Genomic DNA, 20,234 nt, shown 5'->3' with positions numbered 1-20,234 from the left:
TTTTATTTTTTTAATTATTTTTAAACATTCTATCTTTTACTATAGATGCTGCATAAGCAGCATCTATAGTAAAAAGTTGGTCACACTTGTCAAACAGTATGTTTGACAAGTGTGACCAACCTGTCAGTCAGTTTTCCAAGCTATGCTACAGATCGCTTGGAAAACTTTAGCATTCTGCAAGCTAATTACGCTTGCAGAATGCTAAAAAAACCGCGAAAAAAACGCAAAAAAAAAATGCGGATTTCTTGCAGAAAATTTCCGGTTTTCTTCAGGAAATTTCTGCAAGAAATCCGGACGTGTGCACATACCCTTAAAGAGACAGTGTTCCTGTTTTCTACCTCCGTTTACCGCCTAGTGAGTTGAACTGCCACACGTGATAGAGAAAATATGTGATCACTTTTGGATTCTGAAGCCAAAATTTTGTCAAAAACAAGTGTCGGATCTAGCTGAATGAAAATTGTGTTCTCCAGTTGACTGTTTTGAAATATGTGTTTTTTTCCAATATTATTGGAAAGAAATATAATGTAATATTTTCCAGTATTATTGCCTGCCAGTGTTAATCTGGTATACAATATAGGTGTTTGGCAGACCAGGACTTATTTGTAAGGTCTCTACCTGTCATAGCAAAATATCAGACCCCCAGAGTCACATCACGAGGGGGATAGGCTAACAGAAGGAGCCCTCTCCTTGTGTCAAACATCTTGGCACTTAGTACTGACTAATGGGTTAAATTACTGGAGACCAACTTTATTGGTCTCCAATCAATGACTGTTCTCATAACTTGCACAGAAGTGAATGGAGACATGTGCTCTTCACCAGGTCGAATGGGGTTGACAGGTGGGACTGGGAAAAGAGTAGGCATGTCAAATATCTAAGATGAGAAATCCATTTTACTACAATAGGGCAGTTAAGTATTTCTAGCAATAAAATAGAAAAGAGCTAGAAAAATATATTCTGAATAAAATATTACGAATATTATGAAAAATCTTAATCATTTTTGTGAAGTTTGTCCTTTATAGGCAGCCTCTAAATAAGAACCCCAGGAGAAGCATAGCTTTTCTTGCCAGAACATTTATTTCTAGCATATATATTTTTTTTTTTAAATATTACATTATTTAATTTTGATTTTATTCATTTTCCATCATATCTTTCAATGTAACACTTGGCACATTTTTTTCCAGGCAGCTAAAGGAAATTGAAGACAAGATCTTAGAAGTACTTTCAACTTCAGAAGGCAACATATTAGAAGATGAAACTGCCATTAAAATATTGTCTTCCTCCAAGGCTCTAGCAAATGAAATTTCTGAGAAGCAAACAGTTGCTGAGGCAACAGAGAAAAAGATTGATTCAACCAGAATGGGATACCGGCCCATCTCTATCCATTCATCAATTCTGTTTTTTTCCATTGCTGACTTAGCCAACATTGAGCCCATGTACCAATATTCACTTACATGGTTCATTAATCTTTTTATTATGTCAATAGACAACTCGGAGAAGTCAGAACATTTGTTGACTAGGTAGGTTAATTTATTTCAATTATTTATGTATTAATAACAGTTGGTTATTAGATTGATTATGCTCAAACTTTCATATTTAGAGATGCTTATTTAGAGAATCCAGTAGGAAACTAAGTAATCGGTGAATTTTCGTGGGACCTAAATCCTTACTTATAGGCCATGTTCACACGTTCAGTGTTTGGTCAGTATTTTACATCAGTATTTGTAAGCCAAAACCAGGAGTGGATGATAAATCCAGAAGTGGTGACATGTTTTTATTATACTGTTCCTGTGATTGTTCCACTTCTGGTTTTGGCTTATAAATACTGATGTAAAAAACTGACCAAATACTGAAACTGTGAACATGGCCAAAGGGTTATTCTCAAAATCACAATGTGAGCTCTAATAATAATATAATTATTAATTTGTGGCAATATAACACATTTTTAAATCGGCCCCGTTTTGCACATATCACCCTCCCCCAAATCCCACCAAGAGATCCCACTCTGGGCTCTCCTGTAGTTCTGGAGGCCTTAGTTGATCATGCACGGTGCTGTCTCTCTCAGATGGCTTCCTGCCTACATATCTCTGCTCTGAGATGTATCTATACAGAGCTTCTTCTGTGAAGGAGGATGTCACATTACAGTACAGAGCTCAGACCCAAAAAGTGTCAGTGTGCTTGTTTTCTGGTAACTAAGGCTACTTTCACACTAGCGTTAACTGCATTCCGTCACAATGCGTCGTTTTGCCGAAAAAACGCATCCTGCAAAAGTGTTTGCAGGATGCGTTTTTTCACCATTGATTAACATGAAGCGACGCATTGTGACGGATTGCCACACGTCGCACCCGTCGTGCGACGGATGCGTCGGGAGCAAAAAACGCTACATGTAACGTTTTTTGCTCACGACGGTCCGCTTTTTCCGACCGCGCATGCGCGGCCGGAACTCCGCCCCCACCTCCCCGCACTTCCCCGCACCTCACAATGGGGCAGCGGATGCGCTGGAAAAATGCATCCGCTGCCCCCGTTGTGCGGCGGAGACAACGCTAGCGTCGGGAACGTCGGCCCGACGCACAGCGACGGGCCGAGCCCGACGCTAGTGTGAAAGTAGCCTAAGAGGGGCGATGTACTGCAGGAGTGAGCTGTATTTAGGGGACTGAGAGGAGAGATGTACTTATAAATTTCAGGAGGGGGTTAGAAGGAGCAACTTACTGCAGGATGGGGTTCATTATATCTGGCTTAGATCATATACTGCAGGGTGGGGGTATATATACAGGAGCTGAATTTAGTTGAGCTGTGTTTTTGCCTGATGCTGAGAGACAAGTGATGTGAAACTTCAAATGGCTCTCCATTGATGCATATGATAAAAGATTATCTTATGTCATATGCATCAATAGAGCAGCATTTACAGATTCATATCACTGATCTGTCAGCAGCAGCAAACAAACACAGCTCTGCACTGCTGGTGCCAAGCAGGACGGGAGATTTGAGATCTGCTAGAACCATCTAATGATGTAAAATCACACTGAAGTTAAACTGCTGTAGATGGCACTGACAAATATCGGACAGACATGGTACTGTACATGAGCAACAGTGTACAGTGGCATAAGATTAATTCTGTGGTACAACACTTGCTTTCTAGCTATAAATTCAGCAATTATGCAATAGATGCATTTATAAAACTATTTTTATAGCAACAACATTTTTTTTTTAAGGTTGCAAATACTGAAAGATCACTTCACATACTCGTTGTACAAAAATGTATGCCGTTCTCTGTTTGAAAAGGACAAGCTTCTCTTTTCTTTCTGCCTAACAGTAAACCTATTGAAGCACGAAAACATGGTAAGCAATATTCAGTGTTGTAATAAAAAATGTGTAATAAGTGACCATGTAATTTAATATGAAATGTTGTTAGTAAGGTTGTTGTTAAAGCTGATTAAATAAACTACTCAATTTTTATCCTTTCTGGATGTGGGTAATGTGGCTGATTTTATTTATCTGGACTTTGTAAAGGCATTTGATACTGTAACACATACAGTGGCTTGTGAAAGTATTCACCATCCTTGGAATTTTCTGTGTTTTGCTACCTCACAGCCTGAAATTTCACTGTTTTTTTAGTGTTTGCATCAGTTCATGTAAAGAATATGCCTACTAATGTCAACGTTTTCTTTTTATTGTGAAACAAACAACAAATAGGACAAAATAATTAAAAACATCAGCGTGCATAACTAGTTACCCCCTTAAAGTCAGTAGTTTGTAGAGCCTCCTTTTGTGGAAATTACAGATGCAAATCCCTTTGGATAAGTCTCTGTGAGCTTTCTACATCTTGCCACTGGCATTTTTGCACATTCCTCAAGGTAAAACTGCTCTAATTCATTCAAGTTAGATGGTTTCCTCTAGTGAACAGAAATCTTCAAGTCTGACCACAGTTTCTCAATTGGATTAAAGTCTGGGCTTTGGCTCGGCCACTTCACACATCTTCCCGTAAGTCACTTGAGTGTTGCTTTAGCAGCTTGTTTGGCTCAATGTCTTCTTGGAAGGTCAACCTCCATCCCAGTTACAAATCACTGACAGACTGAAACAGGTTTTGCTCAAGAATATCCCTGCATTTTGAATCCTCTCTTCCCCCCCCCCCCCCCCGACTCAGACCATTTTCCTTATACCTGCTTCTGAAAAGCATCTCCACAACATGATGCTGCCACCACCATGTTTCACTGTGGGGATGGTGTTCTTGGGGTGTTGAGCTGTGTTGGTTTGGTGCCAGACATAACATTTACCTTGGTAGCCAAAAAGTTCAATATTGGTCTCATCTGACCACAGCACCTTCTTCTATACATTTAGTGAGTCTCCCACGTCTTTTGGTAAATTCAAAATGAGCCTTACAATTTTTATGTGTAAGTTAAGGCTTTTTTTCTGGCCACTCTTCCATAAAAGCTACCTTTATGTAGTGTATGACTTATTGTGGTCATATGGACAAATACTCCAGTCTCTGCTTGGGAGCTCTGCAGCTCCTACAGGGTTATCTTTAGTCTCTGTGCTGTCTCTCTGATTAATGCTCTCCTTGCCAAGGTTGAGTGTTTTGGTGGGCAGCCCTTTCTTGGCAGGTTTTGTTGTGGTACCATGTTCTTTACATTTGATGACATTGGATTTGATGGTGCTTCGGGGGATCATCAGAGATTGGGTTATTGAGAATATGGAGATAAGAAGTAGGTAGGTACCAGTGCTTTGTCTTCTGTTATTAGACAGAAACAGCTGCTAAAGAAACGTATTTTCTTGTGGTGCAGAGGCCAATAATTAGGCCGGAGACACACTGGTGCGAGATACGGCCGAGTCTCGCTGGTTAAAAGCAAGCTGTGGCACCTGCACTCCGGAGCGGAGCGTGCGGCTCCATGTATTGCTATGCAGCTGCACGCTCCGCTCCAGAATGCAGGTGCCACAGCTTGCTTTTAACCAGCGAGACTCGGCCGTATCTCGCACCAGTGTGTCTCCGGCCTTATAGAAAGTATGTCTCAATAACTTTGTCCCTGACTTGTTTGGAGATCGTTGTCTTCATGGTGGTGTTTGGTTAGTGGTGCCTCTAGCTTAATGGTGTTGTAGCCTCTTTGTATTATACTAATAATAGAAAAAACTTGGCACTCAGTAGTGAGGAAAATTATTTTGCTTCTTTTTACTATTAGTGCATCCAGACAAAATTAACGAATAAACGTTTTCGGTCCGGCAAAGGACCTTCATCAGTCAATTCTTTAGTATGAACTGGATGTAGAAGCAATCTAAGAAGGTATAAGGAGCGTCCACAGATTATATAGATTATATAACAGCCTGCTGCAATAGGTATAATCTGCTGCAATAGGTATGATCTGAGATATGGAACACCAATCACACGCTTCCTCCTCACTGATCTGGACACAGCGCTTTGCCTCTGCAACTGATGTTGCCACATACCCCGGCGCTTTATCCTCCCTGTGTGATTGGTGGTCCATATCTCAGATGAGCAACTAGATTATTGCATGGGATGGAAGGCTCTCCTGTAATGAGAGGTTAGAAGAAATATGCCTCAGAGGAGATCTCATTTATGTGTACAAGTACACATGTCATCAATACAAAGCACTGGAACACAATTTATACCTTCCAGAGAACTACAAAACACTAGGGGGGAATTCATTACATGTGGTGGAAGGTGATTCTGGGAGCTAAATAGGAAAGGGTTCTTTACAGTTAGAGCAGTCAGACTGTAGAATGAGCTACAGTACTTCCAAGAGGTAATAATAGCTTTTAAAAATGGGCTAATTCCTTTTTTTGCAACAAATACCATTGTGGGTAATCGAGTGATGGAGAATGTGTAACTGGTGTAGAAAGGCTGAACCTGATGGACCTGTGTAACTATATAATTTGTGTATGATAAGACTTCCACACTTGGTGAAATGGTGTAACATCATGGATCTGACGTGCCATTACATATCGTTTGTAAACATGAAGTGTCAGGATTGGTAAAGCTGGAACAACTTCAGAGTCCTATCTGAATGGAGCGGAGGTCTCACATGGAAACCTCTGCTCCACTCATTGCCTGTGAGAGGGTCACAAATAGCCAAGCAATGTACTTGTCTATTGGAATGGAGAGGAGGCGTTCATGGTTGTCATATGCTCCATTCAGATGGGGCTCTGCATAAACTGTAATCCTTCTATATCAGTGAGTGCCACAAAGTCATGTCCACTACACATTCTCCTGTCAGTAGGATCGATCCTCCTAAGCCGTCTATATGGGCATGTAGGTCATAGGAAGCGGAATAAAGTGACACCTTGATATCTGCGATCCAATGTCTAATTCCAGAGGAATCCATGTTTTGCTTGTGCCATATTCTCATACAAATCTATGTCCGGCCCGTAGTCCTGAACAGCTCATTTACATATCAGAATGGATTCCTCTGGAATCAGATCGCAGATATCAAGGTGTCATTGTATTCAGCGTCCTATGACCTCCATGCCCATATAGACGGCTTAGGAGGGGTAGATCCTACTGACAGATGCCCTTTAAAATTATGATATATATAGAGATCATAAATACGGTACTACTAGTATACTGATACACATTACTAGCAATTACTAGGCCCTGTTACGTGTAGAGTTTTACCATCATGAAATATGTACAAAAATTGAGAATTTTATTACAGACACTGGGAAAAATGTCCATGAATTTGCTTTTGGCTGGTAATCCTGATGTAACACCACCGTTAGAATAGTGTATGACCCACCAGCACTGATCAGAGGGTCTGTATAGTTACAGCATTCGGTCAGTCCGCTGTGTTCAGAAAGGCAAAAAGTGTGCAAGAAAAGCATTGGTCTTTTTAAGGCCATTTGCCACTTGCAGTTTTGGATGCAGTTTGCTAAAAGCTAAAGCCAGGAGTGGATCATGTAGGGACAGTAACATGTTCTGTGTGCACTGCTTACTGGTGAGTGGCATTTTTTCTAAAGAATAATAGGTGAACGAGTTTTTTTTGCAATGTACTTTTTTAAAAACTTTGTTTCTCAGGCAATAGAGTGTATAAATGAAAAATATGAATAGAAGAAAATGTGTATGCTGTCATTACATAATGATGGTCATATCTATTTTAGATTGATGAAGAAGAATGGATGTTCTTGCTGACTGGTGGCCTCGGACTGGACAATCCACACTCCAATCCATGCACATGGCTGCCCCAGAAATCTTGGGATGAAATATGTCGCCTTGATTCTGTTCATAGATTCAAGGGTATTCGGAAGGATTTTATGAGACTAAAGGACGGATGGAAGTCTGTATATGATAGTTTGGTGAGTTGCCATTATGGAAGGTGTACAGACATTTAGCATATAGTCAGAGCAGTTATAATTGAACACATCTGTTTTATGTAAAAAAAAAAGTCCTGCTATCAAAAAAGTTTTTAAATAGTGTCTATCACTGCAGACACTGTGATATGTGGCAGTTTCTTCTCTCTATCTAAGCGGCGGTTTCAGCAATATACCTGTGTTAATAATCATGTTGTAAAAACAAACACAAGACGTAATTATTCTGTATTATTATATGTATGTCTCAGCAGTCTCTCCATGTGTGCTGCTCCTCTAATTTGGTGACACTAGAAAAGACTCTGCAAGTCTTAACCTACCGTAGAGGTATGGCACATGTAAATGAGCCCGCCCCATACCCGGTAGGTGATGGCTGTGTGTTACAGCCAGGACCTGCCTCTAACAATCGTGAGTGGAGCTCCTCTTCACCTGTGCTTCAAACTGACAGCGGCATTTAACACGTGCTGGCATGGGTGTGTGTCATTCCATGCGCTCATCGGCGTGCCTTTGACGTGATCCCACTTCGCCATTCAAAAGTACAATTCATCCTACAAAAAATAAGCCCTCGTGTCTATGGACAGAACAATACAAATGTTATAGCTTTGGGAAGAAGGGGAGGAAAACGGAAATTGGCCACATTGTGAAGGGGTTAACTGGACCCTGATACATGCTGCCCAAGCCATGGGCGGGATGAATCAGACGCTGGTTGTGTTATTGCAGCCGTATGTGTTTTACTGTGAAATGCAGCTTCACTTTAGAGCAAACATACATTGAAAAGCCGTTCATGGACCATGCATCTGAGGACTTCTTCGAGGCCAGACCTGATGACTTCTTTCTGACCCCGTCCCCCATGTCTGACACATACCCCTATGTGTGGGTATTTAGAGAAATTGACAGTCAAGTGCAGCAAGGCGGGGAGACGCTGACAGAGACATGCCCCATACCAGCCATACAAGGCACATAGTCCTTGGTCAAGTTTCCAAAGCATGTTTTCCCTGAAATGTCCCATAGCGCCATTATAGGGTCCGCATCAATCAACTGACAGGTTCCAGGACTTTTCTGGGCACTATATGAAGTTGGCGAATGGTGCCAGGTATTTTGTTCAGTACAGTCTGACTTGCATATGTTGGTTTAAAGTTAAGATGTCTGAATCGTTTCACTAAATCTATATATATGAGGCATCGTGATTACTCGCTAATCCCGCCCCCTGCACAGTAGCTCCGCCCCCACCCCATCACCACACATAATCCTGCCCCCCACCCCATTACCACACACAATCTGCACCACATCACCACACAATCACGCCCCCCACAAATCCCACCCATCACCACACACAATCCCACCCCTTCAACACATCACCACACATAATCCCGCCCCCAACACATCACCACACAATCCCGCCCCCCAACACATCACCACACACAATCCCGCCCTCCCACCACATCACCACACATAATCCCGCCCCCACCACATTACCACACACAATCCTGCCCCCCCACCACATTACCACACATAATCCCGCCCCCACCACATTACCACACATAATACCGCCCCCCACCACATTACCACACACAATCCCGCCCCCCACCACATTACCACACACAATCCCGCCCCCCCACCACATTACCACACACAATCCCGCCCCCCACCACATTACCACACATAATCCCGCCTCCCACCACATTACCACAGATAATCCCACCCCCACCACATCACCACACATAATCTCGCCCCCCACCACATTACCACACACAATCCCGCCCCCCACCACATTACCACACATAATCCCGCCCCCCAACACATCAGCACACAATCCCGCCCCCCCAACACATCACCACACACAATCCCGCCCCCCCACCACATCACCACACATAATCCCGCCCCCACCACATTACCACACACAATCCCGCCCCCCACCACATTACCACACATTATCCCGCCCCCCAACACATCAGCACACAATCCCGCCCCCCCAACACATCACCACACACAATCCCGCCCCCCCACCACATCACCACACATAATCCCGCCCCCACCACATTACCACACACAATCCCGCCCCCCACCACATTACCACACACAATCCCGCCCCCCCACCACATTACCACACAATCCGCCCCCCACCACATTACCACACATAATCCCACCCCCCACCACATTACCACAGATAATCCCGCCCCCCACCACATTACCACAGGTAATCTTGCCCCCCACCACATTACCACACATAATCCCGCCCCCTAACACATCACCACACAATCCCGCCCCCCCAACACATCACCACACACAATCCCGCCCCCCCACCACATCACCACACATAATCCCGCCCCCACCACATTACCACACACAATCCTGCCCCCCCACCACATTACCACACATAATCCCACCCCCCACCACATTACCACACATAATACCGCCCCCACCACATTACCACAGATAATCCCACCCCCCACCACATTACCACACACAATCCCGCCCCCACCACATTGCCACACACAATCCCGCCCCCCCACCATATTACCACACACAATCCCGCCCCCCACCACATTACCACACACAATCCCACCCCCCACCACATTACCACAGATAATCCCGCCCCCCACCACATTACCACAGATAATCCCGCCCCCCACCACATTACTACAGGTAATCTCGCCCCCCACCACATTACCACACATAATCCCGCCCCCTAACACATCACCACACAATCCCGCCCCCCCACCACATCACCACACATAATCCCGCCCCCACCACATTACCACACACAATCCTGCCCCCCACCACATTACCACACATAATCCCACCCCCACCACATTACCACACATAATACTGCCCCCCACCACATTACCACAGATAATCCCACCCCCACCACATTACCACACATAATACCGCCCCCCACCACATTACCACAGATAATCCCGCCCCCCACCACATTACCACAGATAATCCCGCCCCCCACCACATTACCACAGATAATCCCGCCCCCCACTACATTACCACAGATAATCTCGCCCCCCATCACATTACCACAGATAATCTCGCCCCCCATCACATTACCACAGATAATCCCGCCCCCCACCACATTACCACAGATAATCTCGCCCCCATCACATTACCACAGATAATCCCGCCCCCCACCACATTACCACAGATAATCCCGCCCCCCACCACATTACCACAGATAATCCCGCCCCCCACCACATTACCACAGATAATCTCGCCCCCCATCACATTACCACAGATAATCCCGCCCCCCACCACATTACCACAGATAATCCCGCCCCCCACCACATTACCACACATAATCCCGCCCCCAACACATCACCACACTATTGTTATTAACTTCATTTTAAGTTAATTTACCACCTGCATAAGCGCTATTGAATGTTGTCATTATTTACTTTAGTTTAATCACCAGCAGCGTTAATTAGATAGCAATGAGCGTGCCGAACGTTAGCTGGCTGGAAACATCTAGTCCTCTAATAAGCAAGTATATTTTAGGTGAGTGGGTTTCTGACAAACTATGAAAGAAATATAATCGCAGTACTGTGACCGGTACTCATGATATAGCAATGCTGCAGCTGGAGTAGCACTATTTTACAGCTGTAAGGTTTTAGTGTCACATGTATGGAGTTTTTTGTCATTTTCACCCCATTTGCTGTATTTAAATAAAATCAATAGAATAGTAAAAAACACCGCATCATGCAAATAAAAATGATATAAAATGCAGTAGAAGGTTTAACGTATACATTTGTATTTAGATACAATCTTGGATGTTGATAACAGCCCTGTGCAAGGCCATAATTACTATGTGTTAGTGATGTGTATCGCCTGTCTAAGGCTCTGTTCACATCACCATTTTGGCCTCTGTATAATATATATACCGAGCATATATACATTGACTATATGCCTGTGCTGCATGTTATACAGTGGCATCCAGCACCCATTAGTTTAAGGATTTGTTTTGTATTGGATACCAATGTGTGACACCGCGAACACTTGTCTCCGTCGGACTAATGATACCCTACACTCAGCGAAGTACATCTCTAACATGTTGTGATGCAATATACTCTTACAGCGAGATTGATTGTTAGCTTTTGTCTTCTTTCTGCCTCTGGATGCTGTCATATGTCTCATGGTCCAGCAGCGGTAATGAAGGTAAGTGAGTGCAGAATGTGACATTCCTCAGGTCTCTGCATTACGTGTGTACAAATACTGAGTATATAATGACAATGCATCGCAGCGTCCAGTCTGCTCCATTGTGAACATTAGGATACTATCACTATTGTCTCTTTGTTTAGAACAGTTGTTCATTTCCCAGCCAGTTTTAGAGATAATAGAATTTTTTGTGTCTAATGTACCAGATTTTATAATTTACGAAGTTCATGAAAGATTTTATAATAGAAATTCATTTGCTTCCTGTAGTTTACATGGTACGTTTTATGCACTATATGGAGTATGTTGAAATGTATTTTTCTTTATTTAGACTTAAATCTTTTTATCAAGCAAGTTATCAGTGTATAATCATGCTCTCTCTTCCTTCTGTGACTTTTTGTTAGAACCCTTTAAATTCCCTTCCTTTTGAAGAAAATTGTTTTCTAATAATTTAAACCAAGCAGAAAAAATAGATTTGTGTATGAAACAACTCTTTGGAAGACCTGAATTTTTCTTGCATGTTAAACAATATATATCTAGTGTTTTGTGTTGGGTAAATCAACCACAATACTGGTGACAAGTTTGGACACATCTGTTCATACGATGGTTTTCTTATTGGAATGTGCACATTGTAGATTCAGATTGAAGGCAGCAAAACCAAAAAAAATAGACATGTTACATGAGCACATGTATGGAATAAGGAAACCTGTGAAACAAACCAGGATATGTGTTTAACCTTAGATTCCTCAAAGTCAAATTCTGAGGAACAACATTCCAGAAAAGACGTTCTAGAATTGGGAATGCAAGTACTTACATTTCAGGAGAGCTAACGAGTCTGTAACATACTGATGTAAAGCGGTTTTTACATTCTATCTTCCTTTGTCATTAGTCTTAGTCTACGCGAATATCCAATTTCAGGTTGTATCATATCGTTATTACATAGAATGTTTTCATCTACACAAGACAGAATTTATATTGCCCTGCTGTAATGCAAGGCTGCATATTACCTAGCAAGGAGTGTCATAAATGGATGGAATGAATGACTTTATTACAAAAGCAATCCATTATCAAGGCTCCGCTATAACCTGAATAACCTATTTCACAGGATCAGAAAACGTTATTAATGTATAGTAATGACAGCTGCAATATCTCAGTGTTGTAGGTCTGTTATCACTGAAGCTCTCTACTGATAAGAGTTATATACCCAACATCTGATTTTAGGCTACTTCATGTAGTCACAATGGAGTGTGACAAAGTTGGAGACAATAACAGTGAGGAAAAGCAATGTAAAACCTTCTTCTTTGGCACAACATACGAGGAAGGCTACAGCAATACTGCTCCATCTCAGTGCACGTGTAGTGCAGCTTTCTGCTTTTTCACAGTTAAAATGGTAAACTCTGATTATGTGGAAGAGCCTCCTCCACAATCATTACCTCTGTAATATATGGCAAGTGATTTATCACGCTCCATGGTTTTCTTTCAGTTCATTATGGATTCTGAAGTATATACAGGTGTGATGAGGCCCGATATACTCCTCTGGGTGACCTAGAAGTCTCTGACCATGTAGTGTTGAGCCAAGTATCCAGAACTGTAAAACTCTTCTCTACTCTCTAGCATTTATGTTACTATTAACAAATATCGTAACTGTTCCTAGAACATGGCAGGGCGCGTGGGGAAATTCATATACATGGAATATTTACACGCTCCAATGTCCTTTACTTCATCTTCCAGACCTCATTGACCAGCATAAAGGGGTTCTCTACTACCGTGCAAACCCAATTTAATCAATTCAGGACCATCTGCAGCCAATGAGTGGCTCGTCATCTGCAGCCATTACTATTTGGTCACAGCAGATGTCCGCCCTGACAGGATGTTGATGAGCTGCAGCCAGGGCCGGTTTTAGACAAAGTGGGGTCCTAGGCAAAAATTTAAACTGGGGCCCCAAATGACATTGCAAAATCACACAAACATTTAAGTTACATTACATGAGCAGGATGCGGATACAGTTGGTCTGCCACTATTAGCAATATGCAGGGGCATTGCTAGGGTCAGAAAAGATTGGGGCCCAAGACAAAAAGTTGCCCCCCAACCACCTCCTAATTTTTTTTAACACTGCAGATAACAAAGTGATAACTCTCTGAGTACAGATAATGTAGTAGATGTCACCTGCAGTCCTATGTAACACCACAGACAGCCATAGTGTTTCAGAGTAAGACATGCAGCGGTTTTTTCAGTAGCTATAACCTGTTCTACTGGCAGTAATAATGTTGCGCTCAAAACACCTGTTTTTCAGCTTGTTTTGTGGTGTTCTTCACACTTTTTTTTCAGTTTTTTTTCAAAGTACGGATGTTTGCTTTGTCTACAGTATGTTTAAGGCCAGGTTCACACATTCAGTATTTGGGGAGTTTTTTACCTCACTATCTGTAAGCCAGAACCAGGAGTGGGTGATAAATGCAGAAGTGGTGCATGTGTTTCTATTATACTTTTCCTCTAATTGTTCCCCTCCTGGTTTTGGCTACAAATACTGAACATGTGAACGAGACCTAATAGTTTAATTCACCAGAACCACTTAAAAAATTGCTGTGAAAGATGCCGTTGCAATATCTGCAGCTTTTTTATTCTTTCATTGCTTTCTACGGGTGAAAACACACTGAAAGAAGTGACACGCTACAGATTTAAAAAGCGCTAGAGTTCTGAAATCCAGTCAGAAAAAAAACAAGCGCCTGCAGGAGATTTCGGAAATCTCATGTTTTGCTGGCGCTTTAAGAAGCAGCTGTTTGTCATGTTCATATGCAGAATTTTTGCAGCTTTTTCTTCTGCAAATAAGAAGTTGCATTTTACAGCACAAGCAAAAACTCAGATTTCAGAAATCTCCTGCACACCCTTTTATTTTCTACTGACTGAATTTCACAACTGCAGCGTTTTTTTAAATCTGAGCGTGTCACTTCTTTCAGCATTTTTTTCACCCATATAGGTCGCAATGTAGTTTTTCGTTCCTTTGTGAATAAAACTAACTTTCTAAACATGTACTGTAGGCAAAATGCAAACTGTAAAAAAACAAACAGCAAAAGCTCTAAAGGTGTGTGCCCACAGTCAGTATACTCTGGATGCTGTGTACTTGTATAGTGTCCAGCCTGCAGCGTCCAGATGTTACAGCATAGTGGATGGGATTTCTAGAGAGAGAGAGAGAGAGAGAGATTTTCAGGGGAATTTTCCCCTGACTTGAAAATTCGTTCTGGGCATGCTCAGAATGAAAAAACAGGATATGTCGCTGGATTCCTGTATTTGATGGTCAGCGACGGATCCTGCGTCCATAGGCTTCCATTATAGCCTGCGACGGACAGCGCAGGACCCGTCACTGAGCGATTTTCCTACGTGCAGAAAAAACGTTCCTCTGAACGTTTTCTCCGCACGATGGACAGCTATTTTCCAACGGATCCAGTGCATCCAGCGCATTTACAGGATCCGTTTTTTGCCCAAAACGACGGATTGCGATGGATTAAAAAAAACGCTAGTGTGAAAGTAGCCTAAGAGAGCAGGCTTTGGCTGCAAAAAAAAAAAAATGCACCGAAAACGCTGATTCCTATGCACACCTGTACCATATGTGTATGGCTCACCCTTATTATTTCACATGGGAATTTATTTCTATATAATACCCTGATTCAGCAGACAATATTCCTGTCTTGTGTCATCCAGACAGTAGTGACAGGAGGCCACCCTGTCAGATTACAAGCAGCGATTTAGTGACTGTGCTCAGAGCGGATGCTGATCACTGCTGTATGTGCCTGTGAAACCTGATCCTACAGGGATCAGCATGGAGCTCCAGGACCACAGTGAGTAAATCGCTGCTCTCTGAGCTGATAGTCGCTGCTCTGCGACACAAAACAATCTCTGGCCGGGGCCTCACCTGCTCTTCGGAGTGCGGAGTCAGGGAGAAGCTGCAGGAGCCTGACAGATGGGGGAACTCAGGCCACAGCATTCGCTCACTTCCATCTGCAGATTCAGAAGCAGGAGCACAGAGCGGGAAGCTGTCCTGGCACTGCACTTTGATCCAGGCCTTGGCATCAAACCAAAGTGCCTAGCGATGCATCTGGCAGTGTGCAGCTGGCTGGGGGCCCCTGGAGGAGCGGGGCCCTAGGCAGCTGCCTGGTCTGCCTGCACCTAATGCTGGCCCTGGCTGCAGCCAATGAGTGGCTGCTGGTTGGCTGCAGCTAGCACGTAAGGCTGGCATCACACTTAGCGTAGGGAAATACGGTCCGTTTTTTACAGGCGTAATACACAGAAATGTTCCTGAACAGTAATCCGTATTTAACGCGAGGATGCGATTTTTTTCTCCAAAAAAATTATCCGTATGGCATCCGTATGGCGAGATTTTCTCGCCGGCTTGCAAAATGGACATAGAATGGATCCATGGGCTCAAATATTCTTGAAAACATATATACAGTCTATATATATATATATATATATATATATATATATGTCAGTGAGACACATATATATATGCATATATTTATATTTAATACAGAGCTAGATAGCAGAAAAGCCGGTAATTCAATTGCCAGCTTTTGCTATCTTCTTATCAAACCTGATATGAACGCTAGCGTGGGAAAATATTCTGAAAAATTCCCACGCTAGAGTTCATTTGAGGTTCTGCCAGCAGGGGGCGCAGCACCGCAAGTCTAGGTAGCTACGTTCCCCTACATTCCATTCATTCCCCAGTTTTTGCAGCCGGGACAGCTGCATTAGCAGGATCCTGGTTGTAAAATTATTTAACCCCTTCAGATGGAATTACATCGTGGGACATGACTGTACGGCAGACAGGTATGGGATATTGTTGTTTTTTTATTTGAACCCTTTTTCAGAAGACAAGGGTTGTCATTTGGATTGAGTGTATAATAAAACTATTACAACACCATGTGTATTTATTTAACTAAAATACTTTTTTAACCTTTTATTAATATTGTATTAATAATGGATAGGTGTCTTATTGACACCTGTCCATTATTAACCAGGCTTAATGTCACCTTACATTAGCAAGATGACATTAACCCTTTATTACCCCATATCCCACCACTACTCGGGAGAGGGAAGAGAGAGGCTAAGTGCCAGAACATGCACATCTTACAGATGTGCCTTTTCTGGGGTGGCTGGAGGCAGATGTTTTTAGCCGGGGGGGGGGGGGGGGGGGGCAATAACCATGGTCCCTCTCTAGGCTATTAATATCTGCTCTCAGTAACTGGCTTTCCCACTCTGGCGGAAAAAATTGCGTGGGAGCGCACTCCATTTTCTGTGATTTAACCCTCTATTTTAACACCTAGCGCTCCCAAATTTTGCACACAGACACTTCTAACATTAGTAGTGAGGATTATATAAAAAAAAATATAAGGAATATGAAATGGTTTACTGTATGTAAACCATGTCTCATATCCTGTCGGGTTTGATAAGGAGATAGCAAAAGCCAGCATTTGAATTACCGGCTTTTCTGCTATCTAGCTCTGTATTAAATATAAATATATATATTATTATTATTTATTTGTATAGCACCATTGATTCCATGGTGCTGTCCATGAGAACGGGTTACATACAAGTTACAGATATCACTTACAGTAAACAAACTAACAATGACAGACTGATACAGAGGGGCGAGGACCCTGCCCTTGCGGGCTTACATTCTACAGGATTATGGGGAAGGAGACAGTAGGTTGAGGGTTGCAGGAGCTCCGGTGTTGGTGAGGCGGTAGCTTCGGTAGTGATGAGGAGGCAGTGGGGTCATTGCAGGATGTAGGCTTTCCTGAAGAGATGGGTTTTCAGGTTCCGTCTGAAGGATCCGAATGTGGTTGATAGTCGGACGTGTTGGGGCTGAGAATTCCAGAGGATGGGGGATATTCGGGAGAAGTCTTGGAGGCGATTGAATGAGGAGCGAATAAGTGTGGAGGAGAGAAGGAGGTCTTGGGAGGACCGGAGATTACGTGAGGGAAGATATCGGGAGATTAGTTCAGAGATATATGGGGGAGAAAGGTTATAGATGGCTTTGTAGGTCAGTATTAGTAATTTGAACTGGATACGCTGAGGGAATGGGAGTCAGTGAAGAGATTTGCGGAGGGGGAAGCGGAGGAGTAGCGAGGAGAGAGATGAATTAGTCGGGCAGCAGAGTTAAGGATGGACTGGAGAGGTGCAAGGGAGTTAACAGGGAGGCCGCAGAAAAGGATGTTGCAGTAGTCAAGGCAGGAGATGATGAGGGCATGCACAAGCATTTTAGTAGATTGACGGTTGAGGAAAGAACGGATTCTACAGATATTTTTGAGCTGGAGGCGACAGGAGGTGGAAAGAGCTTGAATGTGCGGTTTGAACGACAGGGCAGAGTCGAAGGTTACTCCAAAGCAGTGGACTTCGGGTACGGGGGAAAGCATGATGTCATTGGTTGCGATAGATAGGTCAGGTAAGGAAGATCTATGGGATGGAGGAAAGATGATGAGTTCAGATTTGTCCACATTGAGTTTGAGGAAGCGAGAGGAGAAGAAAGAGGATATGGCTGATAGGCACTCTGGGATTCTGGACAGCAGAGCGGTGACGTCTGGACCAGAGAGGTAGATCTGAGTGTCATCAGCATAGAGGTGGTAATGTAATCCATGGGACTTTATGAGTTGTCCCAAGCCAAGTGTATAGATTGAGAAGAGTACGGGTCCTAGAACAGAGCCTTGGGGGACTCCAACAGAGAGAGGGTGGGATGAGGAGGTAGTGTGGGAGTGGGAGACGCTGAATGTGCGGTTGTGTCTCACTGACATATATATATATATATATATATATATACCTATTCTATGAGTACACATTTATTTTATCTATTCTATTCTAACCTGTCAGTGTGATTTTACTGTACACTGCACTGAATTACTGGCTTTTCTATAGAACACCAGTGCGTATTTCTCGCAATTCACACACATGTGTCATGATCTCAATGGCAAGAGATCATAGCATCAGCATATATAGGAACTAGCTCTTGGAAGATGGAAACTGAGCTGACCATGAACTAAACCTAACACACAACTAGCAGTGGCCGGGTAGCATGCCTACGTTGATTCTAGATGCCCAGCACCAGCCGGAGGACTAAATAAAACTAGCAGAGGAAAATATTAGTCCTAGCTCACCTCTAGAGAAATACCCCGAAAGGAGACAGAGGCCCCCCACATGTATTGGCGGTGAATCAAGATGAAATAACAAACGTAGTATGAAAATAGGTTTAGCAAATTTGAGGTCCACTTACTACATAGCAGAAGACAGGAAGGACACTTTCATGGTCAGCTAAAAACCCTATCAAAACACCATCCAGAAATTACTTTAAAACTCCGGCATTAACTCATAACACCAGAGTGGCAATTCCTGTTCACAAGAGCTTTCCAGACACAGTAACGAAACTACAGCTGTGAACTGGAACAAAAATGCAAAAACAAACATGGACAAGAGTCCAACTTATCTAGTAGTTGTCTAGGAGCAGGAACAAGCACAGAGAGGCTTCTGATAACATTGTTGACCGGCAAGCAACTAACAGAGCAGCAAGGTTATATAGCGACTCCCACATCTTGATGGGAACAGGTGAACAGAGAAGATGAAGACACCAGTTCAATTCCACCAGTAGCCACCGGGGGAGCCCAGAATCCAAATTCACAACAGTACCCCCCCCTCAAGGAGGGGGCACCGAACCCTCACCAGAACCACCAGGGCGATCAGGATGGGCCCTATGAAAGGCACGAACCAGATCAGAGGCATGAACATCAGATGCATTCACCCAAGAATTATCCTCCTGGCCGTATCCCTTCCACTTGACCAGATACTGGAGTCTCCGTCTGGAAACACGAGAGTCTAAGATTTTCTCCACAACGTACTCCAACTCACCCTCAACCAACACCGGAGCAGGAGGCTCAACGGAAGGCACAACCGGTACCTCATACCTGCGCAATAATGACCGATGAAAAACGTTATGAATAGAAAAGGATGCAGGGAGGTCCAAACGGAAGGATACAGGGTTAAGAATCTCCAATATCTTATACGGGCCGATGAACCGAGGCTTAAACTTAGGAGAAGAGACCCTCATAGGGACAAAACGAGAAGACAACCACACCAAGTCCCCAACACGAAGACGAGGACCAACACGACGACGGCGGTTAGCAAAAAGCTGAGTCTTCTCCTGGGACAACCTCAAATTGTCCACCACCTGCCCCCAGATCTGATGCAATCTCTCCACCACAGCATCCACTCCAGGACAATCCGAAGATTCCACCTGACCAGAGGAAAATCGAGGATGAAACCCCGAATTACAGAAAAACGGGGACACCAAAGTGGCAGAGCTGGCCCGATTATTGAGAGCGAACTCCGCCAATGGCAAAAAAGCAACCCAATCATCCTGGTCAGCAGACACAAAACACCTCAGATATGTCTCCAGGGTCTGATTAATCCGCTCAGTCTGGCCATTCGTCTGAGGATGGAAAGCGGACGAAAAAGATAAATCTATGCCCATCCTAGCACAGAATGCCCGCCAAAATCTAGACACGAATTGGGTCCCTCTGTCAGAAACGATATTCTCAGGAATACCATGCAAACGAACAACATTTTGAAAAAACAGAGGAACCAACTCGGAAGAAGAAGGCAACTTGGGCAGAGGAACCAAATGGACCATCTTAGAGAAACGGTCACACACCACCCAGATGACAGACATCTTCTGAGAAACAGGCAGATCTGAAATAAAATCCATCGAGATGTGCGTCCAAGGCCTC

The 20,234-nt window shown here is 43.5% G+C and overlaps 1 protein-coding gene across 2 annotated transcripts in view; it reads left to right on the top strand.

Moving 5' to 3' along the window:
- Positions 1-20,234, top strand: part of DNAH7 (dynein axonemal heavy chain 7) — a 564,416-nt gene that overhangs the window by 452,924 nt on the left and 91,258 nt on the right. For both annotated transcript variants that reach the window (XM_077275383.1, XM_077275384.1), the window contains exons 50-52: positions 1,182-1,517; positions 3,210-3,336; positions 7,105-7,299. In XM_077275383.1, coding sequence (XP_077131498.1) covers positions 1,182-1,517; positions 3,210-3,336; positions 7,105-7,299 — 658 coding nt within the window. The remainder of the gene's footprint in view (positions 1-1,181; positions 1,518-3,209; positions 3,337-7,104; positions 7,300-20,234) is intronic.

Source organism: Ranitomeya variabilis, chromosome 7 (assembly GCF_051348905.1).
Source record: "Ranitomeya variabilis isolate aRanVar5 chromosome 7, aRanVar5.hap1, whole genome shotgun sequence".
Lineage (NCBI taxonomy): Eukaryota > Metazoa > Chordata > Amphibia > Anura > Dendrobatidae > Ranitomeya > Ranitomeya variabilis.
This window is presented reverse-complemented; position numbering and strand designations above follow the sequence as displayed.